The sequence below is a fragment of the Monodelphis domestica genome, chromosome 3 (genome assembly GCF_027887165.1).
Source record: "Monodelphis domestica isolate mMonDom1 chromosome 3, mMonDom1.pri, whole genome shotgun sequence".
NCBI classification, from domain to species: domain Eukaryota; kingdom Metazoa; phylum Chordata; class Mammalia; order Didelphimorphia; family Didelphidae; genus Monodelphis; species Monodelphis domestica.
Window position 1 is genome coordinate 303,577,150 of NC_077229.1, and position 26,131 is coordinate 303,603,280.

Here is a 26,131-nt window from a genome sequence, read left to right on the forward strand (position 1 = left end):
AGTTTTTCCTTCTTTTTACCCTCAACTCTAGTTCTGGTTTTCTGCAAATTTCATTTCTTCCTAGAGGGTATGATGGCCTGTGGGCTGGGAGCTCTGAAAACCACCTCCTAGTGCTGATTCAGTCTCCTCTAGGGAGTATTGATGGCCTGAATGGCTCAGAGCACTGTGAACTACTTTGCCTTAGGGTTAGGAGCTTCACTGAAGACTTGAATGGGCCAAGTACCATGGATTTAGGGCCTCAAATCAGGCTTATTCCAGAGTTTAGAGCTTCAAGGGGTTGCCATAGGATGCTTTGCTATTGGCTTAGGCAGGATCCCAGGGTCTTGAAGTTGACTTGTGCCCAGGTTTGGAACCCAGTGAAGTAGGTAGAGGATGTACAACTTGCACTTCTCTGTGTGCAGTTTTATTTACAGTTCCCCCTTAACTCCATGAAATTAACCGCTATGCCTACCTTTTATAGTAGATATTGCTACTAGGGTAATTATGGTAATGGGGAAATATCAGAGATGTAACACCAAGAAGCAAGCCAGGGAAAGACTGGATCTTGAGCCCCTCCTCCTACACTACTTCCTGTTCCCTTTCAACTGACTCAGAAATATTCTCCTTCACTGTCAGTGAGCTTAAGGATTTCCCCTAATAACCAAATTCCACAATCAAATACTTCAACTAAAAGGTCTTTTATTCTTTGGGTAAAGGAGGGAAGGAGAGGGGAAGGAAGGGTGAGAGAAAATTAGGTCTCCCTGAATTTCTAAGTTATCCCTGTTGATTGAAGTTTTCAAGATATATTCAAATTCAGGAAACAAAATTATTTTTCTTAAGAGAAGATGTTGACAGCAATGTTGACAGGTTTCTTCTAAGCTAAAACCCAAAAGTCTTTTCAACACACAGTCTTATGGATAAGCAATGACTAGAAAGAGAGTTTGTCTCCCACCTTCTTGTCCAACAGCCAGAGAAGCAAGATGAAACTCAAGCAGCTGGACTTTCCTAATGGCTCCCTTCAAGATTCCATTGGAACACAGTCTCTCCTCCTCCACCTCACCTCCACCCCTCCTCCAATGATTGGCATTCCAAGAGTTCTGAGCTTCTTGCTTTTTCTGCAGATCCATTTTGTATGTCCGTATCTTCATTTACACTTTCAAATTGTTTTCAGCAAGAGAGTTACTTTACTCTGTCCCCTTGTTGGTTCTGTGACTCCAGTATTTGTTTTTGATTGCTATTTTAAGAGTGGATTCTCAGAGTAGCTTTCCATGCTGCTACTCTACCATCTTGGCTTCACTATCTTGTTTGGATTTAAACTCTGATCATCCTGATTCTCTATTCCTAATATTCTACTCTGCTATGCTATTTTCCAGCAACCTGTAGTCTCATCTTTCTCTTCCTTTCTATTGCTAAATATCTTTAAAAAGCTATCCACTCTTTTCAAATTCTTTTTTTTAATTTAAATATTTTTCTATGGTAACATGATTCATGTTCTTTCCCTCCCCTTTTCCCTTCCTCCTCCCAGAGCCAACCAGCAAATCCACTGGTTCATACATATATTATCATTCAATACCTATTTCCATATTATTCATTTTTATAATAGAATAATCTTTTAAAAACCAAAACCCCACATCCTATACCAGTGATGGAGAACCTTTTTGGACTTTTTAGAGACCCTGTGCCATTTTCCCCCTTCCCTCCCCCCCAGACTGTGCCCCCTGACTGTATGTAGTGCCCCACCTACACCTGTGCATGGGGGAGAGGCCAGGAGGAGGGGACAAGCTCTGCTGAGAGGTTCCAGTGCCCCATACACTTCCCTTTTGTGGGTGGGGGGTGGGACCAGGTTACCAGCCCTGGGTCAACTGTACCCTTTAGCTCACGGGCTAAAGGGGTGTGGCCACCAGGACCTTTGTTGGAGAATTTTGTCATAAAATTTTTTTCGTAGTTTGTTGCTTCCCTTCTAATTTTGATTGCATTGGTTTTGTTTGTAAAAAACCTTTTTATTTTAATATAATCAAAATTATTCATTTTACATTTTGTAATGTTCTCTATTTCTTGTCTCTTTTCAAATTCTTGAAGTCAGTTCCTGTACTCCAATCATCCTATTGACACTATTCTTCAAAAGTTACCATTTTCTTTCCAATTTTGAATTCTAAAAGCCTTTCTTTATTCAGTCCTCATTCTTAAACGTTCTGAAGCTGGTGACAGTTTTTTGAGATACTCTCTTCCATTTATTTCAAAACAGCTGGTTCTTCCTCCCACTTCTGTGACTCCTTTTCTTCTTCCCAAACCCTATTGTTTCTTTCTACATTTTCTGTCTTAGCAATCTCATTTATTTCCATGATCTTAATTATAATTTCTACATAGTTGACTCCTAAATCTTTGTCTTCAATTCTTATTTCTCTCTTAGGCACCAAACTCATGTCTTCAACTGCCTCCAGGCATCCCTACATGGATATTTTGCTGATACCACAAACACAACAGACCTCAAATTGAACTTCTTATCTCCCTCCCTTCAATCTCTTCCTCTGTTGACTTCACAATTTCTGTCACTAGTACTATTATTCACATAGACCCCTATATTTGAAGCCTTACTGTTATCTCTTATTCTTCCTTCTCTGTCATCTTTCTTATCTAATCAGTTTTCAAGCCCTGTTAATTTTCATTTTCATATGCTGAATCATATCCACTCCATGCTCTCCATTCCTTTTGCTGTCATGCTAGTACATGGCTTATTTGTAACTCACTTGGACTAAGACAATGGTATTCTAACAGGTTTTTCCACCTCCTTTCTCTCCCTCATTCAAACTGTCCTCACTTGCCACTAGACTTGTCTTTCTTATGCTCAAATCAGACAGACTTCTCATACTTATGTTCATTCCTCTGTCCAGAATCTTTAAATGGTCTCTTATTTTGCTTCATTGCAATTCAACTGAGGTCTATGCATATTTATTTCCTAGTGAGTAAAGTTCAAATTGGGAGAGCTAGAGGATATACTGCATAGACCACCAGGCCTGGAATCAGTAAGATTTGAGTTCAAGTCCTTAAGCATTTCTAGTTGTGTGACCTAATGATCTAGACCAGAGTCGGGAGGACCTGAGTTAAAATTTTACCTTAGACACTTACTAGTTGTGTGACCTTGTATAAGTCACTTAATCCCAATTTCTTATCCCTTACCACTTGTCTGCCTTACAACTGATTTTTGGTACTAATTCTAAAACAGAAGTTAAGGGTTGTTTATTTGTTTTTTTAAATAGAACCATAAGACTGCATTTTAGGGGGTAGCTAGGTGGCCTAGTGGATTGATGGTCAGACCTAGAGACAGGAGGTCTTCTGAGTTCAAATCTGACAGACACTACCTAGCAGACTCCCTGGGCCAGTCACTTAAACCCAATTAATTACCTAGCCCTTGCCACTTTTTCTGCCTTGGAACCAATACACAGTATTGATTCTAAGATAGTTGGTGAGGTGTGTTGTTTTTTTTTTTTAAGCCTGCATTTCGCTCTTTTGATTCCATTTATAAATATAATCAGCAAACAAATTATTTAATATTTCATTATCTACAATTTTGTCAGTTTTGTAACTATGAAGATGATTTAACATAGAATGTTTCCATATATAAGTTCTTTGCCTCTCCAAGACTATTAGTTATATAAAGTCAGAAACTTCCTTATCTATCTTAGTATTATCATCAACACCTAGTACAGTGATGTATACATAATAGATACTGTATGACACTAAGTAAATCATTTAACCTCTTTCAGCCTCAGTTTTCTCATCTATGAAGTGGAGATAATAGCACTTATCTCTGTGCTATTATGAGGATCAAATGAGATAATGTGTATCAAGTGATGGTAAAACTTCAGAAAAAAATATAAATATTAGCTATTGAGTTAGTCATCTCAAAGAGGCAAGGATTAAGAAATATAAAAAATAACTGGAAGATATACTTATTATATTTTTTATTTCTGATAAAATACTGCTAGATAATTATAATTATTGAGTTGATAAATGAGAATCTATGCCGTCTTGGCATTTATGAACTATTCTTTGGAAAAAGAGAAATGAATACACCAAATGACACTATCAGGGGTTTGAACCAATTTTCAATATACAACACTTATTATAATCTTGTGACTTCTTTTCTAAAATTCCTTCTAAATCTGCCTCCCTTCCTCCTCCATTTGAGATATGACTAGAACAAATGGTCATGAAAACTCCAAGCGGTGTAGTCAGGCAGACTTTGTAATCTATTTCCCATGTAATGTTTCTGAGCCAAATACTATTAGATAAAAGCCAGAGCTATATTTACCTCCCTGAATACTTGTGAATTGTCTTCATAGGGAATCGTCTCTTCTATGTAGACAGTCATCAGCTGCCAAGCAGAAACAAGAGAGGAACATAAAATGTATGTTAATAGAGAAGGAGGTCATAGGTACCAAGAGCCTGAGTGTGCTCTGTTTATTTTCAGTGTGGTGGAAGAGCTACATTACTGGTATTTAGCCACCAAAACATCCCAAAAGTATTTGGAGAAAATTCCAGAAATGTGAGAAAAATAAATCTCCTAGGAGAAAGCCTTAGTTAGCCTTAGCCACAGTTACTGCATATTAGAAAGCAAATAAACTCAGAAGTACCACATAAATAAGGAGGTTATGCTGTTCATTTTCTGAGGAGGTTTCTAATAATGCCTCTCCTTGAAATATCATTAAGCTGCCAACAAGAACTATGATACACAATTTGAATATTATTTAAATGTTTAATATTATAATATAAACAGAAACTAAATGAAATAGTAAAGAAGATATGGACATTGTAATTTTTTCCTAGTTATAATAGATAACATCTATTTCTTAACCACCTCTAAAATTCAAAATTTTCAGTGTTGAATTATTCATATAATAGGGTTGTAAAGGGATATTGTTTCTGTTGATTTTTTTTTCAAATTTTGGGTTTAAAAAATAAAAGCCAACTGCAGCTTATTTATTCAACTTCAGTAGCTTCTTTATTCAGTGTCCATATGAAATATAATTGTAAAAAAATAGCTCAAGTAGAATGTAGTGTGAATCTTAAAACTACTCAGACTCTACTTCAGAAGATTTGATTAAGCTATTCCCCATTTTTAACAATGGAGGTATTTGATCAGGAATGTATTGAGAACTTTAAAAATTACTCCACCCTACTCAGACAGTGCCTTAGGAGAAGATAAAGTTGAAAACTCCTGATTGAACAATGAAAAATCCCCAACTCATACTTATAGTAAAGCTAGAACCTTAAGCTAGGTCTATTTTTATATCTAATACAAAAAGGTGCTCAGTATCTATAAAGGTTAAATTAATCACTAAAAGTTCAAGCAACTTACAAAAGGCAAGCTTAACAAAGAGGTGTGAAGTACTCTGAGGATTTAATTTAATCAGAGAAGGTGAGAACCAAAGAAGATGTGAACTAAGAATGGGCCGTCCTGGGAAAAAGCATCTACTGTGATTGGTAGACGTGAAGATTTAGGGGAGGTAACATAAGAGAAATTTTCTTTAAAAGGAGAAGGCACTTCAGGTAATTTAGTTTTTTTTGTTGGAGTACAAAGTTGGAGTTAGTTGAAGTGAGAACTGGAGCTTACTTGGAGATGATCTTGTGGTGAGTGATAAAGACTGACTAGCTCTCCCAAATGGCCTAGGCCCTTTTCTACTACTTGGCTATTCTCTCTCTCTCTCTCTCTCTCTCTCTCTCTCTCTCTCTCTCTCTCTCTCTCTCTCTCTCTCTCTCTCTCTCTCTCTCTCTCTCTCTCTCCCCCCCCTCCCCCCCTTCCCTTAATTCCTTCATTTATATTAATTAAAATCTCCATAAATCCCAGCTGACTTGGGTATTTTCATATTTGGGAATTTTCCCATGGCAACCACTTATTAAGTCAAAACACTAAAAATTATCTTTACAGTTTGGCAAAAACCCTTTACAGTTTTGGCATTACAAGTTTTTAACATTCACAGTATTGCAAATCACATTTTAGTGGTCACAGTAGCTAGTCAATATTCCATATACTTGTCATATCTACCTTATTGGCATGTATGGTAGAGCATATAAGGACACTTTTCTTGAAGTCAGAAAGGTACTGGTTTGAAGTTTTAGTTGTCATGTAGCTGTGTGACCTTGAAAAATCACTTAACCTCTCAGCCTCAGTTTCTTCATTTATAAAAAGTAGATAATATTTGGGATAATAATAATGAATTGTTGTGAGGTTCATGGAAGTGCTCTATAAATGGTAAGGTGCAATAAGTGTATGTTATTGTTTAAAAGTCTTTAACCCAGCTGCAGTTCATAATGCACAATTCCATTATTTTTCTTCTCTTGCTCCTCTACACTCTTTTTTCTTTTTAGGCTACTATAATGGTAGTACCAAAGTGGCTGTGAAAACTCTGAAGCCAGGAACTATGTCTGTGCAATCATTTATAGAAGAAGCTAACCTTATGAAAACACTTCAGCATGAAAAGTTAGTGAGGCTCTATGCTGTGGTTACCAAAGAAGAGCCCATTTATATTGTAACCGAATTCATGGCAAAAGGTAAGCATCTATTATTTTTCTTATAACCGTACTTTAAATAGAGTTAAACAATTCCATCAAAGTCCTATGTCAATTGCTCTTCATGAGTTCTCAGAGGCTTGATACTCTTGCACAGACTTCAAAAGGGGTTCACGAACAAGCTGGATCAGTTTTGAGGGTGGGCTTTGTGTTTCTGTCAGTGGACCACTAGGTGGGGGATACCCATTTGTTCCACCAAGTCATGAATGTTTTCTTGGCTATGGGAACTGATGAAGACTATTAAGTGACAAAGTAGCAAAACATATAAAGTCATGGATAGTTGGAAATACTGACTTATCTGATGATGCTCATTTTCTTAAATTAACTTTCAAATAAGAATCTTTTGTTTTGTAGTTTTAAAATGTGAACTTTAACTCCCCAAACTAATTAACGTTATAACTTTTTGAATCACCTATATGTGTAGAAAATTCATTGGATCGGCCATTTTAGTGTAGTCATTCCATTCATTTGTCCAGATAACAACCTATGAATGCCTTCTCATTCTATGCAACCCTTGTTTATTTTCTTCTGCCATTCCTACATACAAGGTAAGGTATCTTGCAGATATCAGTGAAACACTCATGTTTTATGCTTATTATGCCCAGTTCTTGTAATGTGACCAACCACCATCCTTTCCAAGCCCTTGCTGATTTTTATGCCACATTGACACTGAAATCATAGTTGGTAATCTACTAAAGCTTATGCTATAAGTTTCCATTGACCTTTGGATTACCTCCTACTGTGATGCCTCTGAATGCGTGAGGCTTTTCTGACTCATTGCCATAATACATTATTGGAAAATTGTCAGTGTTTTAAGAAACAGGTTTTGGAGGCAATAAGTAGCAATTGTAATACTTTACAAAATCAAGATTTAAAAATTCATCCAGCAAAGTCACATTCTTTTGAAAATTTTTAAATGGTTGGAAAAGCTTTCAAGCAGTCACCAAAATCTGCTTTCTTCATGTGTCTACCATGGAATGAAATCATTAATAAATGGTCAAATGAAAAAGAAAGTAAATGGAGAGGAAAAAAGCAAGAGAGAAGGGTATCAAGATAATTAGAAATTGAGAAGTCCTGTGAATAATGGAAGAATGACTATATCGTTGCTTCAGAGCTAATCTGAAATGTTATCATTCATGTTAATAATACTAGAGATCAGACAACCAAGACAGCCTAGTTTTAAGAAGTCTATGGTGAGAGAGAGTGAGAGAGAGAGAGAGAGAGAGAGAGAGAGAGAGAGAGAGAGAGAGAGAGAGAGAGAGAGAGCAAGCAAGCAAGCTTTATTTACCCTTGGGATACAGGATCCTAATCCTCTCCAAACCAGATTGATATTAGCTCTGAATATTGTAAGGGTTAAACAGTAAAAGTTTGACAAAAGTGAGGAGAGCAGTTTAATAAAACACTTAAGTTTAATTTGAGAAGTACAGATAGAAACGGAAAGGAGTATAGAGAAGATTATTATTCTAATACCCTATGACTATACCTAAATTCCTAATACTAACTAAAATTTCTAAAATCCTACTTCTGTCTTCTGAGGACAGGTGTTTCTAGACTGGCCAGACCAGGCCTATCTAACCTACTCTATCTAAAATTGATTCACTAACTACCTATATTACACTAATAAATCAACAGCTTCCACCCATGATCTCCTTAAATCAGGTTTTATCCTCCAACTGTCAGTAGTAAGCCCCTTGCCTCAGAGACAGACCTCCTCCTCTCTCAAGAGCCAAAGGCAAAAGACCTAACTGCCAATTGATTCCTTTCCCCTCGTCTCCTTGGTAATGGAATGTTCAGCTCTGGCACACTGACCCCTGTCAGCTCTTCTCCACCTAGAAATCTCCTTCTTCACCTAGAAATCCCCTTCTCCTGCCTCTTAAAGAGACAGAGGGAGAGATTAAGAAAATCCCTTTAATATTAATGTGAATGCTCTATGACAGTAGAGAGAAATCTTCCCAAAATGTTTAAGGGCAGACAATTTCTACTTCAACAATAGAAATTTAATCTAAACTTAGAAGGTAAAACTATAGATTTGCAGAACTACCACGTTGGAAATTTAAAGTCCATCTAACCTAACCCTCTCATTTTACAGATGAGGAATTTGAAGGAGTCAAGTGACTTGTCCAAGTCACTCATGGAACTTAGCCAAGCCAAGATCAGAACCCAGCTCCTCTAATTTTAAATTCAGCACTGTTTACTGTGCTTATCTCCCTAGCAATAATATAAATAACAATAATTATTAAATATGTTATTTATTATTAAGTTAAAAACAACAATTAGCATTATAGTAGCAATAACACCAATATTGAAAGTGGGAGGGGAGGAGAAGGGAAACACAATGATTTTTATATTGTTTTTATTGGAGCATTCAGAAAATGGGGTAGCTAATTCACAGGCATTTTGCTTTTAGACAAGACTAATTGTGGCAAATAGAGAAACACCAACATACAGAATCAGAGACAGAAAAACAAAGGGTCAGAGACACATAAAGTTGGAGATACAGATACAAAAAGAGAGACAGAGATAAAGTTAGAGAATATACATACAGGCACACACACACACACACACACACACACATATACACACACCACCCTCCCATTATCCTATTTGAAGCAATTCTTATTTTCATATGTATTTATATATTTATGAATATTTTACAATATACGTGTGAAAATGTTTTCCTACTTTCACATATATTTTTACAGTTGTGACAGGTATGAATGGTAGTTGACTTTGATTAATCTTAGGGAAAATTGTTGTTAATAAAAAACTTACACAGCCTCTGAATACAGAAAAGTGATGATGATTTAGATTTAGTCTGGATTTTCCCCAGGGCAGGGAGAAATTGCACTGACTTATTGTTCTACAAACAGGGAGTTTGTTGGATTTCCTGAAGAGTGGAGAAGGAACGAAACTGCTGCTTCCAAAGCTAATTGATTTTTCGGCACAGGTAAGTCATCTAAAAATTTAAGCGTGTGCTCTTTTATGGATATTTTCTAATCTTGAATTTTATGTTAGATATTGTAAAATCCTATTCTCAGGAGCCAAATTTCCTTTCAGTATTTCCCCATGTAATAGCCTTGGGGAAATGCACAGTCCGACATACATTTCCTTGGGAGAGAAGTAAGAATGGATGCTTCTGAATTATTCTGATGTATAAAGTGTGCTTACCCTTCAAAATAGTAGGGCTTGATTATCTATGATTCCATTCTGGTTTTTATGGAAATGAGCATTATTTTGTATGTTCTTATAAAGAGCTTTTATATTTCTAGTTTTAGCTATCCCCTCAAAGGCCAATTAACCTCCTTTTAGTTATTTTCCCACCTGGAAAATGAAAAAAAAATTGAATCAAATTTCCTTCCTTGAAAGGGATTTATGAGAACTGATTTTAATGCTAGTTAAGGAAAGTATCAATTATACAAACAAATATTTAGTAATGGTACTACCAAGCTGACTAGTTCATTTATTCAAGCATTCAGAATTCTCATAAAAACAGTGATAAAGGGTTTCTTTTTCATTTTTTTCCTTATGTACCAGAGTAGCTAGTCATATGTTTTGGAGAAGTTTTAATTGATCTTTAATCTTTTCATTGATGGCCAGGTAGTGCTTTTAGTTTTAATTCTTTAAAAAAAATATATATATATATATATATATGTATGTATGTATATGTAATATATGTATATATATTACATATATATAATTTAAGTGAGTGTACGTGAAAGCAGAGGCAATTTGCCAAGAAATCCACCTGACTTCCGGTAGACATATCCTATTTTTGAAGGTTTCCTGCTTAACTGTTGACTTCTGACAATTTCCTTATTTCTATTAGACGAATATAGATTTTTGTATTTGTTTAATCCTCTGTATTGGTTTATGTGGTGATGAATGAAGGGGAGGTCATTTTTCTTGTGTTACATTTTGTAATTAATGACATTAAAGTATAATGTAACATAAAAGAGAATTGTTGGAAGTTCTGAGAGAAATAAGTTTTTCTTTTTTTCTTTTTCACCTCCTATCCTGTCTCCCTTTGCTTCTTTTTATGGATTTAAAGTGTTTTACAGGAAAAGTTTGTAAAGAGCCTTTTGTAAATAACAAATTCTATTCAGAGGAAGTGATACTTTCTGGTGTTTTATGTAGGAGCGTTTTACCCACGTCTTTGGCTTAGCAACAGATGTAGTAGAATACTGGGGAGGAGTTGTACCTATTAGTGATATTCATGGAATAGAAGCCTTCATGAATGTAGTTTCTCCACCCCCCCCCACCCCCCCACCCAACTAGTGTAGTTTAGGGTTTAGTTGAGGAAGTAAACCTTGGTTCTCACCTACCACGGCTAGTCTAGTGTACCTGGCTTTAGGTCTAAAAGAGAAATTAAATGATTTGTCAGATGCCAGAAGATAAACCTTTGCTTCAGGATTCAGAGGGTACATGGAGCTAAGTAGGTATTCTAAGATGGTGACTTATGAGGACATGTCTATGCCATCATTAGGAAGAAGTGGAAAGGCCTTGTGATGTCATAACAAAATGGGAGATTGGGATTATATGTAATCTTTCATGGAAAAAATGCTTTACCTTTTGACTAATTTTATTTTGTTCTCAATCTCTCCTACAAGTTTCTTTTTTATATATCAATTAATCTATCGACATTTGTTAAATGACTACTATAGGCCAAGTGGGAAGCTAGATGGTGCAGTGGATAGAGTGCTGAGCCTGAAATCAGGAAGACTCATCTTTCTGAGTTCAAATCTGGCCCCAGACACTTTTTATTTACATGACCCTGGGTTATTCATGTAACTCAGTTTGTCTCAGTTTCCTCATCTGCAAAATAAGCCGGAGAAATGGCAAATCTTTTTGCCAAGAAAACCACAAATGAGATCACAGAGTCAAACATGACTAAAACAACTGAACAACAAACTTCTCATCTAAACTATTTTAATGGTTTCTTAGTTGACCTTCCTGTATTGAGTCTCTCTTCTCTCCTGTATAGAACTTCCAAAATGATATTTCTCATTCATAGGCCTGATCATGTCACTCTACTACTTAAGGGGTTTCCTATGTAGGATAAAATACAAATTCTTTTGAAAAGAAATTGAACAATTAAAGCCCTCCATTATGTAGTTCTAGCCTACTTAGCTAGACTTATTGCCTATTAATTCCCTTCATGTATTCTACATTCTAGACAAAATTTTGCATTCCCTTTACACTAAATTCCATTTCTTACCTTTAAGCCTTTACACAGACTATCTCACCTATAATGTCTCCTCTCTTCTCAGCACCTTAGAATCTCTAGTTCTGTATTGGTGAACCTATGGCACACATACAGGCTCATGCCAGAGGGGGCTGCTCCCTTCCCCTTCTCCAAAGCACCAGAGGACATTTATCACATGACCCACACTTCTGCCCAGCAGTCCAATGGGAACACTTCCTCTCTCCCCTGTCTGGTGTAAGGCAGGGGACTCACATGGGCATGAGGGTTGCAATTTGGGTATTTGATGTCTAAAAGGTTCTCCATCACTGCCCTAGCTTCTCTCAAGGCTTAGCTCAAATGCTACCCCCTACACAAGGCCTTTTCTGATTGCTCTCAAATTCAATTCAATCAACAAGCATTAAGCATTTATTATAATTACCTACATATGTGTTATTTTCTTCCAATAGAATGTAAATCCCCAAAAGACAGAGACTATTTTCTTTTTATCTTTTGAATCTCTGGCACCTACTACAATTCCTGGTCCATACATAGTAGGCTTTTAAATGCTTACTGAATGAATGGGTGAATGCTAGTTGAAGTTCTCTAAAGGGAATGTATTTTGTTTAAATATATAAAGGGTTAGACTGCCACCACATTTTGCTGCTTGTTCTTGAATAGGATAAGGGGAGAGGAAAACCAGTCAGAACTTACTCCTCCACTCCCTTAAACACTACCTGTCTGGTACTCATGCTTTACTTACAGGTTCACAAATGTTTACATAATTCTGTCTTTATTACCTTTCCCTAGCCTCCCTACTTAGAGTATCAGGAAAAAGACAAAAATGCTTAGATAAATTATGGGGCTTGAGTTCTGGGTGGGGGGGAAGATGAGGGTAGCTAATGCATAATAATTTGGATTACATAATGTCTTACTGGCCTTTTTTTTTTTGCATCCACAATAATCATCAATGTAGAATTGGGAAATTCTAGAGTGTACATGATGCTATAGTCAGCATGTTTTCAGATTTCCTAATAGAAGTGTACACACACCAAGTTGAGAGAGAGATGAGCAGCAAGAGGACAGTTTTCATAAACAGTCCAACTCTAATGGAATTGTCCAGGATAGGATGAGGAGCAGAGAACTATTCCCCAAGGCCCTTTTGCTCATCCTCCCTCTAAACCAGAAATTTGAGATTCTTCAATTGACAATTTCCCATCCCCTCCCCACTGGAAACAGGAAGTTGGGTGAATACACATTACAACATCACACTGTGTGAGCAATTATGTCATCGCTTCCTGATTTTGAATAGTTAGGGAAGGAAAAGCTTTTCTGATATTCAGGAGTAACCTCTTCCCAACTTGACTCCTAGCCCTTTTGGCTAAATTGCTTTTCCTTTCTTTTCTTCTCCTTCCAGTATGAGACTAACTAGTTCATTCCTAATTCTAATCAGATTTACTATCAAGCCTCACTTATAATGCAAAGAAATGGGGCACTTTCAATCTTTCAGTGAAGAAGATTATTTCCTTATTAGGGAGATCCAGCCCTGAGGGAGTTTTATGTTCTTGGAATAGAAATGCTATATGTACTTCTCCCTTCTGGTTCTCCTTTTTTAAAAAAAATAGATGCTTTATTGATGTCTTTTTTACATCACTATCACTTCTTGAAACCCTCTCTCCTTTACCACTACTGTCTCCCTTGTGCTGAAAAAAAAATACAATAAGGCAAAACAAATCATTCTATCAATAAGCATTTATTAGGTTTCTACAATGTGTCAGATGTAAACATGGCATACATGTTTACATGGATACAACTGGCAATGTATACCTTATTTAATACCTTGTTGTTGATCACTCATTTCAGTCCTATCTGATTTTTTGTGACCACCTTTGAGATTTTCTTGGTAAAGATGCTAGAGTGGTTTGCCATTTTCTTCTCCAGTTCATTTTATAGATGAAGAACTGAGACAAACAGGATTAAATGACTTGACCAGAATCACATAACTAGTAAGTGTGTGAAGCCAGATTTGAAGTCTACTTCCAACCTCACACTTTATCTGTTGGATTTTTATTTAAAGCTAGGAGAGAACATCCAGTCCATCTCCCTAATTTATTAGAAGAGGAGACTTGAGACCCAGATTCAGGTTAAACAACTCCAAATTTATTACTCATTCTGTTGTATCATAGTCTACCTCCTCTTTGCTGAGAAGAAAGAGCTATGCTTTGCTCATTTTTTGTAATAAAGATTGTTTATTCCATAGTGTTCTAGTGTCTTTTAAAAATGTTTTCTTTTATATTATTGTGTTCATTGTGTAAATTATTCTTGTTCTGCATACTTCAGCTGATATCAGATCAGTTAACAACTGACTAGAATTTATTAAGTACCTACTATGTCCTAAGTGCTGGGGATACAAAGGCCATAAAACTGAACTAATTTCTCCTACCTTTACATCTTCTTCTTGTTATTCAGTCATTTTTCAGTCATGTCCAACCCTTCCTAACATCATTTGGGTTTTTCTTGGCAAATATATTGGAGTCGTTTGCCATTTCCTTCTCCTGCTTTTTGTATAGATAAGGAAATTGAAGTAAATAGGTTAAGTGATTTGCTTAGGATCCATAGTTTCAAGTGCCTCAAGCCAAATTTGAACATGAGACGATGAGTCTTCTTCACCTCAGGACTGAGACACTCTATCTGCTCTACCATCTAGCTGCCCACACATTTTCATACTGCATAATAAATAATATCTTCTTGTAGATAGAGTGAAATTTATTTTACCTTTTCCCAGCCATTGGGCACCTTCAATTCTGATTTATGATTTTTTTTCATCAAAAAATCCTGCCATAAACATTTTTGTCTATATGTGTGCATGTATGTAAATATATAGGATCTTTCCTTTTAGCTTTAACTCTCTTGCTGTATATCACCAATAGTGGTATCAATGGAATCAAATGGTATATACAGCTTAATTACTTTTCTTTTTTTTTTAAACATTACCTTCTGTCTTAGAAGCAAATCTGTGTATAGATTTTAAGGCAGAAGAGTGATAAGGGTTAGAAAATGGAGGTTTAAGATGCAACATTGACAAGTATGCTCTAGAATGAGCATGCTTCTTTATGTTTGTCATTAGCTGTTTTAATTGAGTAGTGTTTTTATTTATTAGAAAAAGCTATAATATTTTAGTTGTAACCTTAGCTTGAGGATGATATTATATGCCTTATAATTTCAGAAGGGTCAAACACGTGATCCAAGATATACATTGCCACAACACTCCTGAGCATGGCCTGAAACTTGATTATAATTGGGAAATATTTTAAAAATAAATAAAAATACAGTAAAACATAGCTGTTAATATGTTAATAATGTTAATCTATGGTTTTCTAAGTTGATATGTGACCTTTAGGGATCCTTATCTATGATTTAGTGGCCCCTTTTCTATTTACATTTGACACTACTGGTTCATACCATCTGAATTAAAGCCATATTGCCACCTAGTGTCAGTCACCTAATTGCGATAAAAGTATTAAAAACAATAACCTCTTTGGGTTTGCTGTTTTATCACTAATTGAAAATCAGATTAGACTCTGAACCTTCCCAGATCTTCATCTCACAATACACTGCTGTCCCTTCCATGATGTAATTTTCCCTATTGTGGTTTCACTATATCATGGGTTGGCATAAGAAATTAAATGGGAATTTGTTAGTTTTGCAAAAGCTATAGATGACATGTAAAGGCCGGCAGATGACACATAAAATGCTCAGAAACTCAGAAATGCATAAACTATATGCAGAGTATTATAAAATATAAACATTTGTCTTTTAATACCATAAGTATAAATGATTTCTTTTTTAAGGTTAAAATAAGTAAAAGTCAGCAGATGACACCCTAGGTTGAAATGTCAAGGTATCTTTAAAAGTTTAGGAACTCATAAATGCCTGAGGTGTGCTATAAACACCCCATAAAATAAAAAGAAAAAAATCAGATTTCTTTTCTGACACAAAGGGAAGGCAAAAATTTGGGGTGGATTTTCCAGATTATAGAGGGTCTGTGCCCCAACCCCTATAATGTAGATGGGATAATTGTATTGTGAAGTTGTTTCTTTGCTCAATCTGAGAATTTAGGTTTTGTTTAAGTGTTTATAAATTCCACCAGTACTGAGAGTACTATCTATTTCTTTTTTCTCTTATTCCATTTAGTAAGTCCTTCTTTTCTTTCCCAGTAGTCTATGGAGTTTCCTTATTAACTCTGAATTACTGAGACTTTCTGCTTCTTCCTCCAGTATGCCTTCCTCTTCCCCATCTCTACCTCCTCCCTTCCAAAAAAAAGCAGGGTGTTCTCTGCATTTTGTACTATTAACAGGTTGTTTTATTCTTCTAATTCAGATAGGATACTGTAGGAAGTAGTGAAAAGCAAAGTAGGCAATAAGAAATAAGGTTTAATTTAAATGCTGTTGTACCAACGCTGGCTACTGAAGTTGTAAGTATGATGTAGGGATACCATAGCAACAAAGAACAGGTAGGTAGCTTCACAAAAAACTGGTGTTGAAAGTCATTAACAAAAACTTTGCTGAGATTCTCAAAAACTAACAAAACCAGAGTTTTGATAGATGAAAGCAAATGAATGATGACATTTTATAATAGTATTTCTGTTGCATGTAAGTAAATGTTCTCCTTACACATCTAAACTAAATTAATTGGAAAAGCCATAGGTTAAATGTCAGTTGCTTTAAAATTAGATAAGATTGAGATTGGACCTTTCCTCTTTCTTTCTTTGACTGGATAGGATCTTCACACCACAGCTTGGATACACTAAGAACAAATTTTCTCCCCTGGTCCCCCATCCTATAAGTAGTCTGTTTGTGTGTGTGTGTGTGTGTGTGATTATTTTTCATTCAGACCATTGTTGCATTCTCATATTTTCATGACTATTATGGTGTCATTTAGTATTATATTAGAATTTGCTTTTACTTTATTTTGAAATGTTTTAGTATTTAGTCTTCTATGAACCCATTATTCTTACTCTCACTTATTTTCAAAGCCTCTCCTTCTCTACTGCCTCATTTCCTATTGCCTACAAACATGTCCATGTTTCCTCTATCATCAGAAAAAAAGCCCCTCACTTGATCCTTCCATTCTTGTTATCATCTTATATCTCTTCTGGCCTTTGTAGTTAAATTCCTCAAAAAAGGCCATCTCGGTGACTTCACTTTCTCTTCTCTCACTCTCTTCTTAACTCCTTATGATCTGGCTTCTGATCTTATTATTCCACTGAAATGGTTCTCTCCAAAGTTACTAATTATCTCTTAGTTGCCAAATCTAATAGCCTTTTCTTAGTCATCATTCTCCTTGACTTCTTGGTAGCTTTTGACACTGATGATCACTCTCTCCTTCTTGATACTCTCTTTTCTCTAGGTTTTCAGGAAACCACCTGCTCCTGATTTTCCTCCTTTCTATCTGACTGCTTCTTCTCTGTCTCCTTTTCTGGATCCACTTGCTGATCATGCCCTCTAATAATAGGTATGCCTAAAGGTTCTATACTGGACCCCCCTCTCTCATTACTTCACTTGGTGATTTTATCAGTTCTCATGGATTTTTAATACCATCTTCATACTGATGATTCCCAAATCTATCTTTCCTTTTCCAATCTCTCTTCTGGCTTCCAATCTCACATCTTCAACTACCTTTCAGACATCTCAAAGTGGATGTCCAATAAGTACCTCAAATTCAATATGTACAATATGGAATTCATTATCTTTCCCCCTAAACTTTACCCCTTTATACTTTGTGTTATTGCAGAGGGTAATATCATCATCCCAGTCCCTCAAACTCACCTCAGAAATCACCTGGATTCTTCACTATCTTACCCTAATATATAAGCTCTTGTCAAGGCTTATTGACTTCACCTTTGCAATTTCTCCTGAATACCCCTTTTTTTGACACTGCCATTATTCTAACACAGGCATCACTTCACACCTTGATTGCTGAAATAGCCTTGTGGTGATTCTGCCTGCTTCAAATCTTTTCCTGCTCTAATGCATCCTCCATTCAGACACTAAAATGATTTTCCTAAAATATGTCTGATCATATCTACTCCCTGCTCAATAAACTTCAGTGGCTCCCTGTTGCCTCCAGAAGTAAATTTAAAATGCTCTGTTTGGCTTTCAAAACCCTTCATAACCTAGCTCCCTCCTACCTTTCCAGGCTTCCTACATTTTACTCCATGACACATATTCTTTAATCTAGTGGCATTGGGCTCCTTGTTGTTCATTGAATGCGATGCTCAATCTCTCGGCTTTGAGCATTTTCTCCAGCTGTCCTCAATGCCTGAAAGACTCTTCCTCCTCTTGACTACTAACACCTTGACTTCCTTTAAGCCTGAGCTAAAATCCCACTTATTACAGGAATCCTTCCATAATCCCTCTGAATTCTAGTGCCTTCCCTTTGTTAATTATTTCCTATTCATCTTCTCTATAACTTGCTTGTCATCTCCCCTGTTAGATTTTAGGTTCCAGAGACTGAAGAGAGAACAGAGACTGTATTTTACTTCTTTAGGTATTTCCAACACTTAACACAGTGCCTGACACATAGTAGGCTATTAATAAATACCTACTGAAATGAACTAAATTATCTCGATTGCTCTATTACCAAAATGAATAATATGGAGATAGGTATCAAGTGATAATATTTGCATAACTTCATGGAATTGCTTACTGGCTCCAGGATCGGGGAGGCAAAGAAATGAGTCATTTAAACATGGAAAAATATTTTAAAAATAAAAAAAATTTAAGTTAAAAAAATTAATTCTGTCTCCTCAAATAGGATGATGTTGCTATCCTTATTTACCTAAAAAGGGGTGGAGACAAAGGAAGGAGAACATTAACCTTTACACAAACTCTGCCTCTGTCAGACTGAATACCAAACAGAAAAACCAAAGTAAATTACTTCCAACTCTGCTCAGTTCTCTAAGAGAGGGGCTCTTCTCTTGTGATTCAGTTTCCCAGGTACAATAGAAAATGATTTCTGATAAGCAATGCTTCAATAACTGTGTGGTGTTTCTTCCCCTTTTTAGCTTCTTGTTTTCTTTCTGTTCAGAACACCAAATCTTGCCGTCTTGCCAAGCAAAAGACCTTAAATGAAACTTCCTCAAAGAAAAATTAAAGTCCATTCCATATTTGGGGAGGGAGATGACCATTTACAAAAGCACTAGCATGTAATAGTCAGGATGTGTTATTTTACCTAAACCTGGTAATTTTATCTGTACAAAATATTTGTAGTAAATATTTCTTTTACCAGGAGGATGTTTTCTTTTTCTATGGAATATTCACTTAAAAAATTCTAGTGAACTTGTGTTAAAAACTCACAATAGGTCAAATTAGAAATTGCCTTGGTGGGGGCAGCTGGGTAGCTCAGTGGATTGAGAGCCAGGCCTAGAGATGGGAGATCCTAGGTTCAAATCTGGCCTCAAACACTTCCCAGCTGTGTGACCCTGGGCAAGTCACTTGACCCCCATTGCCTAGCCCTTACCACTCTTCTGCTTTGGAGCCAATACACAGTATTGACTCCAAGACAGAAGGTAAGGGTTTAAAAAAAAAAGAAAGAAAGAAAGAAATTGCCCTGGTGTGGAAGTTAGAGAACCTATATTGAGCTAGTAGTCCTGCCTCTATTACAAAACTGTGTGACTTCAGGTAAATCTTTTAATCTTCCTAGGCCTCTCTTTTCTCATCTGCAAAAAATGAGAGAATTAGTGTAGATTATCTTCTTTTTGTTTAATTTTATTTAATTAGTCAATTTAGGACATTATTCCTTGGTTACAAAAATCATTTTCTTTCCCTCCCCTCCCCCAACCCCTTCCTGTAGCTGATGTACAATTCCACTGGGTTTTATGTGTCCTTGATCAGAAGCTATTTCCATATTGTTGATGTTTGCACGAGGGTGAACATTTAGAGTCTACATCCGCAGCCATATCCCCATCAACCCATGTAATCAAGCAGTTTTTCTTCTGTGTTTCTGCTCCCACAGTTCTTCCTCTGAATGTGGATAGTGTTCTTTCTCATAGATCCCTCCAGGTTGTTCAGGATCACTGCATTTCCACTAATGGAGATGTTCATTACATTCGATTGTACCACAGTGTATCAGCCTCTGTGTAGAATGTTTTCCTGGTTCTGCTCCTCTCACTCTGCATCAATTCCTGGAGGTTGTTCCAGTTCACATGGAATTCCTCCAGTTCATTATTCCTTTGAGCACAATAGTATTCCATCACCAACATATACCACATATAGGTTCAAGGCTCCTTCTCGCTCTAAAATTGCATAATTCTGAACGTTTGTCTTATTCTTGTATAATAACCAGTATCATAGATTTAGAGCTTTTGTCCTCCCCTTCATTTTACAAATGAGGAAACTGAGGCCTAGAGAGTTTGTGACTTACCTGGGATGACAAAAATAGTGAATAGCGGGGAAGCTGGGTAGCTCAGTGGATTGAGAGCCAGTCCTAGAGATGGGAGGTCCTAGGTTCAAATCTGGCCTCAGACACTTCCCAGCTGTGTGACCCTGGGCAAGTCACTTGACCCCCATTGCCTAGCCCTTACCACTCTTCTGCCTTGGAGCCAATCCAAGACAGAAGGTAAGGGTTTAAAAAAAATAGTGAGTAGCAAAGGGCAACTAAATGGCTCAGTGGCTTCAGATCCAGGTCTAGAGACCAGAGGTCCTAGATTCAAATGTTGCCTCAGATATTTCCTAGCTATTTGACCCTGGGCAAGTCACCTAAACCCCATTGCCCAGCCCTTACCTCTCTTCTGCTTTTGAAGGAATACACAGAATTGATGGAAGATAAGAGTTTTTTTTTAAAGAAAAAACCTATATAAATGATGATTATTATAATTATTAATATACAGGTCTGGTCCTCAAAAAGTTTACATTCTAGTAGGCCTAGTCAACAGAGAAGATCAGCTTCTGGTTCATGTATGAGTTGGACTAGATGACCACTGAAGTTCCTTCCAATTAAATTGTATGATTTTGCTCAGTGGAAGGGTCTGGGCCTCCAAAGTTCTTGAGTAAAAGATAAATAGCTGAAACAATGTGTGACTTCATTGCTACAAATATTCTTTCCTTGGTTAGACTGTAACTCCTTCATGCTTTGAATGACCTTCGTGAGTTAAATGTGGGCAAAATAAAACAGTATTCTGATGATTAGCTTTCTTATCCTTAACTAATCAAAGTGAACTTTTTACAAAGGATCCACAGCCTTATAGAGCATTATTTTTGATGGGGGGAGCCTTCTGAGCTGAGTGTAGATCTTGCCATTGTGAGGATGGAAGCCAGGACCACCTCCATGCCATAGCAAAACACTAGATTCAGATCTCTGTGAAGGAAGGTAGTGATAAACCACGAGAGAGAGAGAGAGAGAGAGAGAAATAGAGAGAGAGAGAGAGAGAGAGAGAGAGAGAGAGAGAGAGAGAGAGAGAGAGAGTCCCCCTCTCAACAAATCTTTAAAAACCTTCCAAAACATGGCTTCAGTTGACCTATCCCATTGTATTTCCTATTTCTTCCCAAAGCAGATCTGCTCTAGTCAGCCTGAATTCTCTGTCTCCCTCTCCCAGAAGGTTCCTTCATTCCTGCCTCAGCACCCCTGCCCTTATCCTTTGACTCATCCTTTGACTCCCAACTCAAAGTCTACTTCTTACTCTCAGAAGTCTTATCTGATTATTTCCACTCACAATGATTTGAATTACCATTGTATAATTTAGTCCTATGGCCTCTTTGTTTCATGTATGTTAGAGTCATTATTTGAAGGTAGGGATCATGCCTTATGCTTTATTATTATTATCTTTTTAATCTTATGCAGTGCTAGTACAAGGCATATAATAACTATTTCTAAGAAATCCATCATTTGAGAATTATTGACAATTCACTCTAAATGTGTTTAGGTGCGGTATCTTACAGTGTATCTACTGTTTTTCTTCACAGAAACTCTCTTGGGAATTTCCAACCATAATCAGTTAATTTTTGTGCCTCTGAGATTCTTACCCAGCAGCTATACATGGTTGCTACTTTCAGGAAACTGTTATTCAGGTTGCTACATTCAGGAAACATTGTACCTGTCCCTCAAAGGCTCATAGACTAAAGAATAAGAGAAAAATGTACTATAAATACACTGGAAACATCTACATGAACATACATTGTGAATGTTTATATACATAGTGGGCATTTTATTCCCTATGTATATTCATTTAATATTTCTAACATGTTTCAAAGTTCATGTATCTGATAGTCCTATTGAAGCATTAACTCAGATTCATTGAGTATATCCATTTGGCTGATGATCTAAGGGCAAATGTCTACTTCATCTAGCCAATAAACTTCCTAAAATGTGTCACCCAAAATTGGATTAGATACTCCAGATATGGTCAGACCAGGAAATAATACAGCAATACTCAAGTCCCTGGGGACTGTGCTTCTGTTCATGGATCCCAAGATCCCATTAGTTCTTTTGCCTACCATATCACACGGTTGACTTATTGAATAGATAGTCCATGGAAATTCTCTGGTCTTTTTTCTATAACTCCCTTCTTACCATTATTCTTTCACCCTGGATTTAATGAATTATTTTTTCCTAACCCAAGGATAGAGGTCCTCCTCTATCTCTATTTAATTCAATTTTGTCATTTGTAATCTATTTTTTCCATCCATTAAGATCCTTTGGGGCACCACTTCTATCAAAGTATTAGTCCACCTGCCTTGGAATTGATATTTTATATCAATTCTAAGATAAGGTAAGGGCTTAAAAAAAAAAGTCACCAGTCTGTAATTATCTGTAAATAAAAAAGCTTGCTAACTGTCATCTTTTAAGACAGTGATGGTGAACCTTTTGGAGACAGAGTGCCAAGCTCTGCTCCCACCCCCTCAGACTGAGTTCCATGCCTACCCCCCCCATAGTGTCAGGCATGCCCTGCCCCCACTTACCCCACACAGGGGAAGGAGAAAGCTCTCCCTTTGGGTTGCTGGGCACCGGGGTGGAGGGGTATGAAAAAAAAATGTCATTAGGCATAAGGAGAGGGTGAAGAGAGTAGCTTTTCTCTAGTCCCTCTGCCTTTCTAATAATGAATTTGAGGGGGAGAGGACAGCCAAGTGCCCACAGAGAGCACTGTGCATGCTATCTTTGACAGTCATGCTATAGGTTCACCATCACTGTTCTAAGACATTGAAGAAAATGTTGAACAGAATCAGATCAATAATGAAGCCCAAATGCTTTTTACTATAGACCTACCTCTAGGATGAAGTCAGTTGATTAAACATTTATCTTTGCCTCTAGCCATTGTGCCAATCCTATAACCAACCAAATGGACTACCATCAAGTCCATATTTTTTCCATGTTGCCCACTAGAACCCTCTGAAAGAGATTAGTCTGACATGATTTGTCATTAATAAACTATACTTCCCAATATGGCAGCAAAGTGCAGTGAATAGAGACATGACCTTAAGTACTGGCTTCAAGTTCTGCCTCTGACATTTTACTGGCTGCTTGACCTGAGTTGAATCATTTAATCTCTCAATACTTTAAGCAATTCTCTCTGTCTCTGTCTCTTTGTAAATAACCCTTACCCTCTGTCTTAGTATCAATTCTAAAACAGGAGTGGTAAGGACTATGCAATTAGAGGTAAGTAATTGCCCAGGGCCACACAGGTAGGAAGTATCTGAGGTCAGATATGAATCTAGGTCCTCCCTATTCCAGGCTCTGTGCTCTATCCACTGGCAGAAGCAGTTTCCTAATCAGTAAGTTGTCTTTATCAACTAAGCAATCAAAGTGTTGATTTCTTTGCTATCCCTATCTGTGCTTTTTAATAGCTAACACGACTTTTCTTTCTAGTCTTTTTTTTTTCCTTTTTCTAGTTCATAAAATTATCCCTTTTAATCTGTTCCAGATTATTGGCAGTAATCAATGGAATTCAATAATTTGAAGAATCCACTTTATTTCCTATTTTAAAAATGAGAATATTTACTCATTCTCAATCCTGTGGACCTTAACCCCTTTACCATAATTCTCTCCCCACCCCCAAATCATTAATAGCTTAGCAATCACATCTGCAAGTTGTTTTTCTCTTTTTTGTTTTTACAAAGTACTCAGTGTTCTTTGGATGAAAGGAGCAGTATGATTTTATTTTTTATTTTTAGTATTATAGTTTTCACTCTGACAGAGCACCAGACTCATTACCACAGGAAGTAATAGGAGGTAAAGCACTTAGTTTTTTTCTTTGACTCAGAGGGCAAAACCATCTTTTGCCTTCTCTGTTTCACTGAAGATTTTCTTTTTTTCAATGTTATTCCAAATTCAATTTGTCCAGTCTGCTGTCTAAACCAATTTGACCTGCATTTATGAAGTAAACTTGCTGATGAATTTTCCTGGTTATAGCTGTTCATTCTTATTATCTTACTCTAGAACTACCTAACCTCTAAGCCCCTATCAATAACTTGAAAATGGAAAACCTACAATATAAAATATTAATTTCGAATTATACCAGAGATCCTTTCTGAAAGCAGTACGACCCATTAGATCCAATGTTGGGTTTGGAGTTAGCAAGATCTGAATTCAGATCTCACATCTGACTCTTGGTAGCTTGGAAGGTGTTGTATGATCATAAACGGAGAGCTAAAAGGCACCTCAGAGACCACCTAGTTCAACCCTCTAATTTTACAGATGAGGAAGCCGAAGCCAAGAGAGGTTAAATGACTTGTCCTGGGTCACACAGACAGCAAGTTCCTTTGGTGAAATTTGAATCCATATGCTCTGACTCTTAGAGCCAATGCTTATTCTGCTGTATTTGCACCAACTCCTTTCTACACCAGAAGTTTACAGTGCTGATGAGATCATAGATGCTTCAAATATTACTTGCAGTAATTCCACTAATTTTTCTTAGCTGGCTCAAAACTAGTCATAAAGCAAAATAAGATCATGTAGCTCTTGAGTATGTTAGAAATGTATCAGACATAGAATGTGTGACTAATATGATTTCTGTCAGGTGGTATAATTCATCTGAATGATTAGCTAGTTAAATATAGCCTTCTTGTTATCAATTGGTTAGTTTTTGCTTTTTATCAAAACAAAACTTTCCTTCTAATTCAAGCCAGTTACTTATATGAGTCTGAATGAAGTTTTTGAAAAATTAACTGAAGTAAAATATTTACATCATATTCAATTTCTTTGGGCAGTCTTTCACTTCAGAGTTAATTGACTAAGATTCTAAGTAGACTTAGTTTGGGGCAGAGGACATTACCTAAGTAAAGCTGGAGAAGATATGTGGGGACTTTCAAATACAACTTGCTTTTTCAGAATAAAATTGTTTTCTGGATTATATGTCAAACACAATTTTAAAACATTTTTTCTGGTATTTTTGAAAAGCATGTTCCCTTCTCTCTCATTTCCCCCCTATTTTTCAATTTTAATTTTACTTATAAAAATCTTCCAAACAATAGAAGATTTTTAGTAGTTAGCTTAGGTATACTGCCTTAATCTGACGGAGACAGTCAGAAGTAAAATTCTGAAAGTCAGCAGAAATGTGGTGTAATTTTAAGCAACCACAGTCTTTTATATTCTTTGAATAAGAGACTAGATTATAGAATGCAATAATCTTGAAAACTTAAAGAAATAAATGAAAAGACTCTTGTAAGCATGACCCTTTTGCTTTAATCTTTTTCTTTTTTTTTTTTAATAAAACCCTTACCTTCCATCTTGGAATCAATACTGTGTATTGGCTCCAAGGCAGAAGAGTGGTAAGGGCTAGGCAATGGGGGTCAAGTGACTTGCCCAGGGTCACACAGCTGGGAAGTGTTTGAGGCCAGATTTGAACCTAGGATCTCCCATCTCTAGGTCTGACTCTTAATCCACTGAGCCACCCAGCTGCCCCCACCCTTTTTGCTTTAATCTTGAAAGCATTCAGGCCATAAATGTGGACTACAGCATCTAATATTAAGTTAGCAATGAATACGTATTTATCTTCTCTCTCTTTCTGTTTCTCTCTATCTCCTCTCCCCTCCCCAAGAAGGCAGGTAATATGATATAGGTTGTACATACATTATCATATAATACATATTTCCATATTTGTCACATTGTAAAAGACATATTACTTACACTGTAGAAAAATTTATGTAATTTGCATTCAGATTCCATCTGTTCCTTCTATGGTGATAGATAACCCCTTTTTGTCATGAATTCTTGGAGTTGTCCTGGATCCTTGCCTTGTTGATAATAGCCAAGTCATTCACAGTTGATCCTCATATATTATTGCTGTTACTGTTTACAACCTTCCCTTTGTTCTGGTCACTTTACTTTGCAACACTTCTTTCCTTACCCTTTCTGTCATCGAGCTATTTCTAAGACAGAAAGTAAGGGTTAAAAAAAAAAGATTTCCAA

The 26,131-nt window shown here is 36.6% G+C and overlaps 1 protein-coding gene and 1 long non-coding RNA gene across 16 annotated transcripts in view; one reads left to right on the top strand and one right to left on the bottom strand.

Moving 5' to 3' along the window:
* LYN (LYN proto-oncogene, Src family tyrosine kinase) overlaps positions 1–26,131 on the top strand; it is a 221,729-nt gene that overhangs the window by 173,609 nt on the left and 21,989 nt on the right. For all 9 annotated transcript variants that reach the window (XM_056823928.1, XM_056823927.1, XM_007487109.3 and 6 more), the window contains 2 exons: positions 6,349–6,531; positions 9,420–9,496. In XM_056823928.1, coding sequence (XP_056679906.1) covers positions 6,349–6,531; positions 9,420–9,496 — 260 coding nt within the window. The remainder of the gene's footprint in view (positions 1–6,348; positions 6,532–9,419; positions 9,497–26,131) is intronic.
* Positions 1–26,131, bottom strand: part of LOC103098883 (uncharacterized) — a 110,730-nt gene that overhangs the window by 13,282 nt on the left and 71,317 nt on the right. For all 7 annotated transcript variants that reach the window (XR_008917720.1, XR_008917725.1, XR_008917724.1 and 4 more), the window contains 2 exons: positions 25,850–26,091; positions 4,292–4,354 (listed from right to left, as the gene is read on the bottom strand). This is a non-coding gene — a long non-coding RNA (uncharacterized LOC103098883). The remainder of the gene's footprint in view (positions 1–4,291; positions 4,355–25,849; positions 26,092–26,131) is intronic.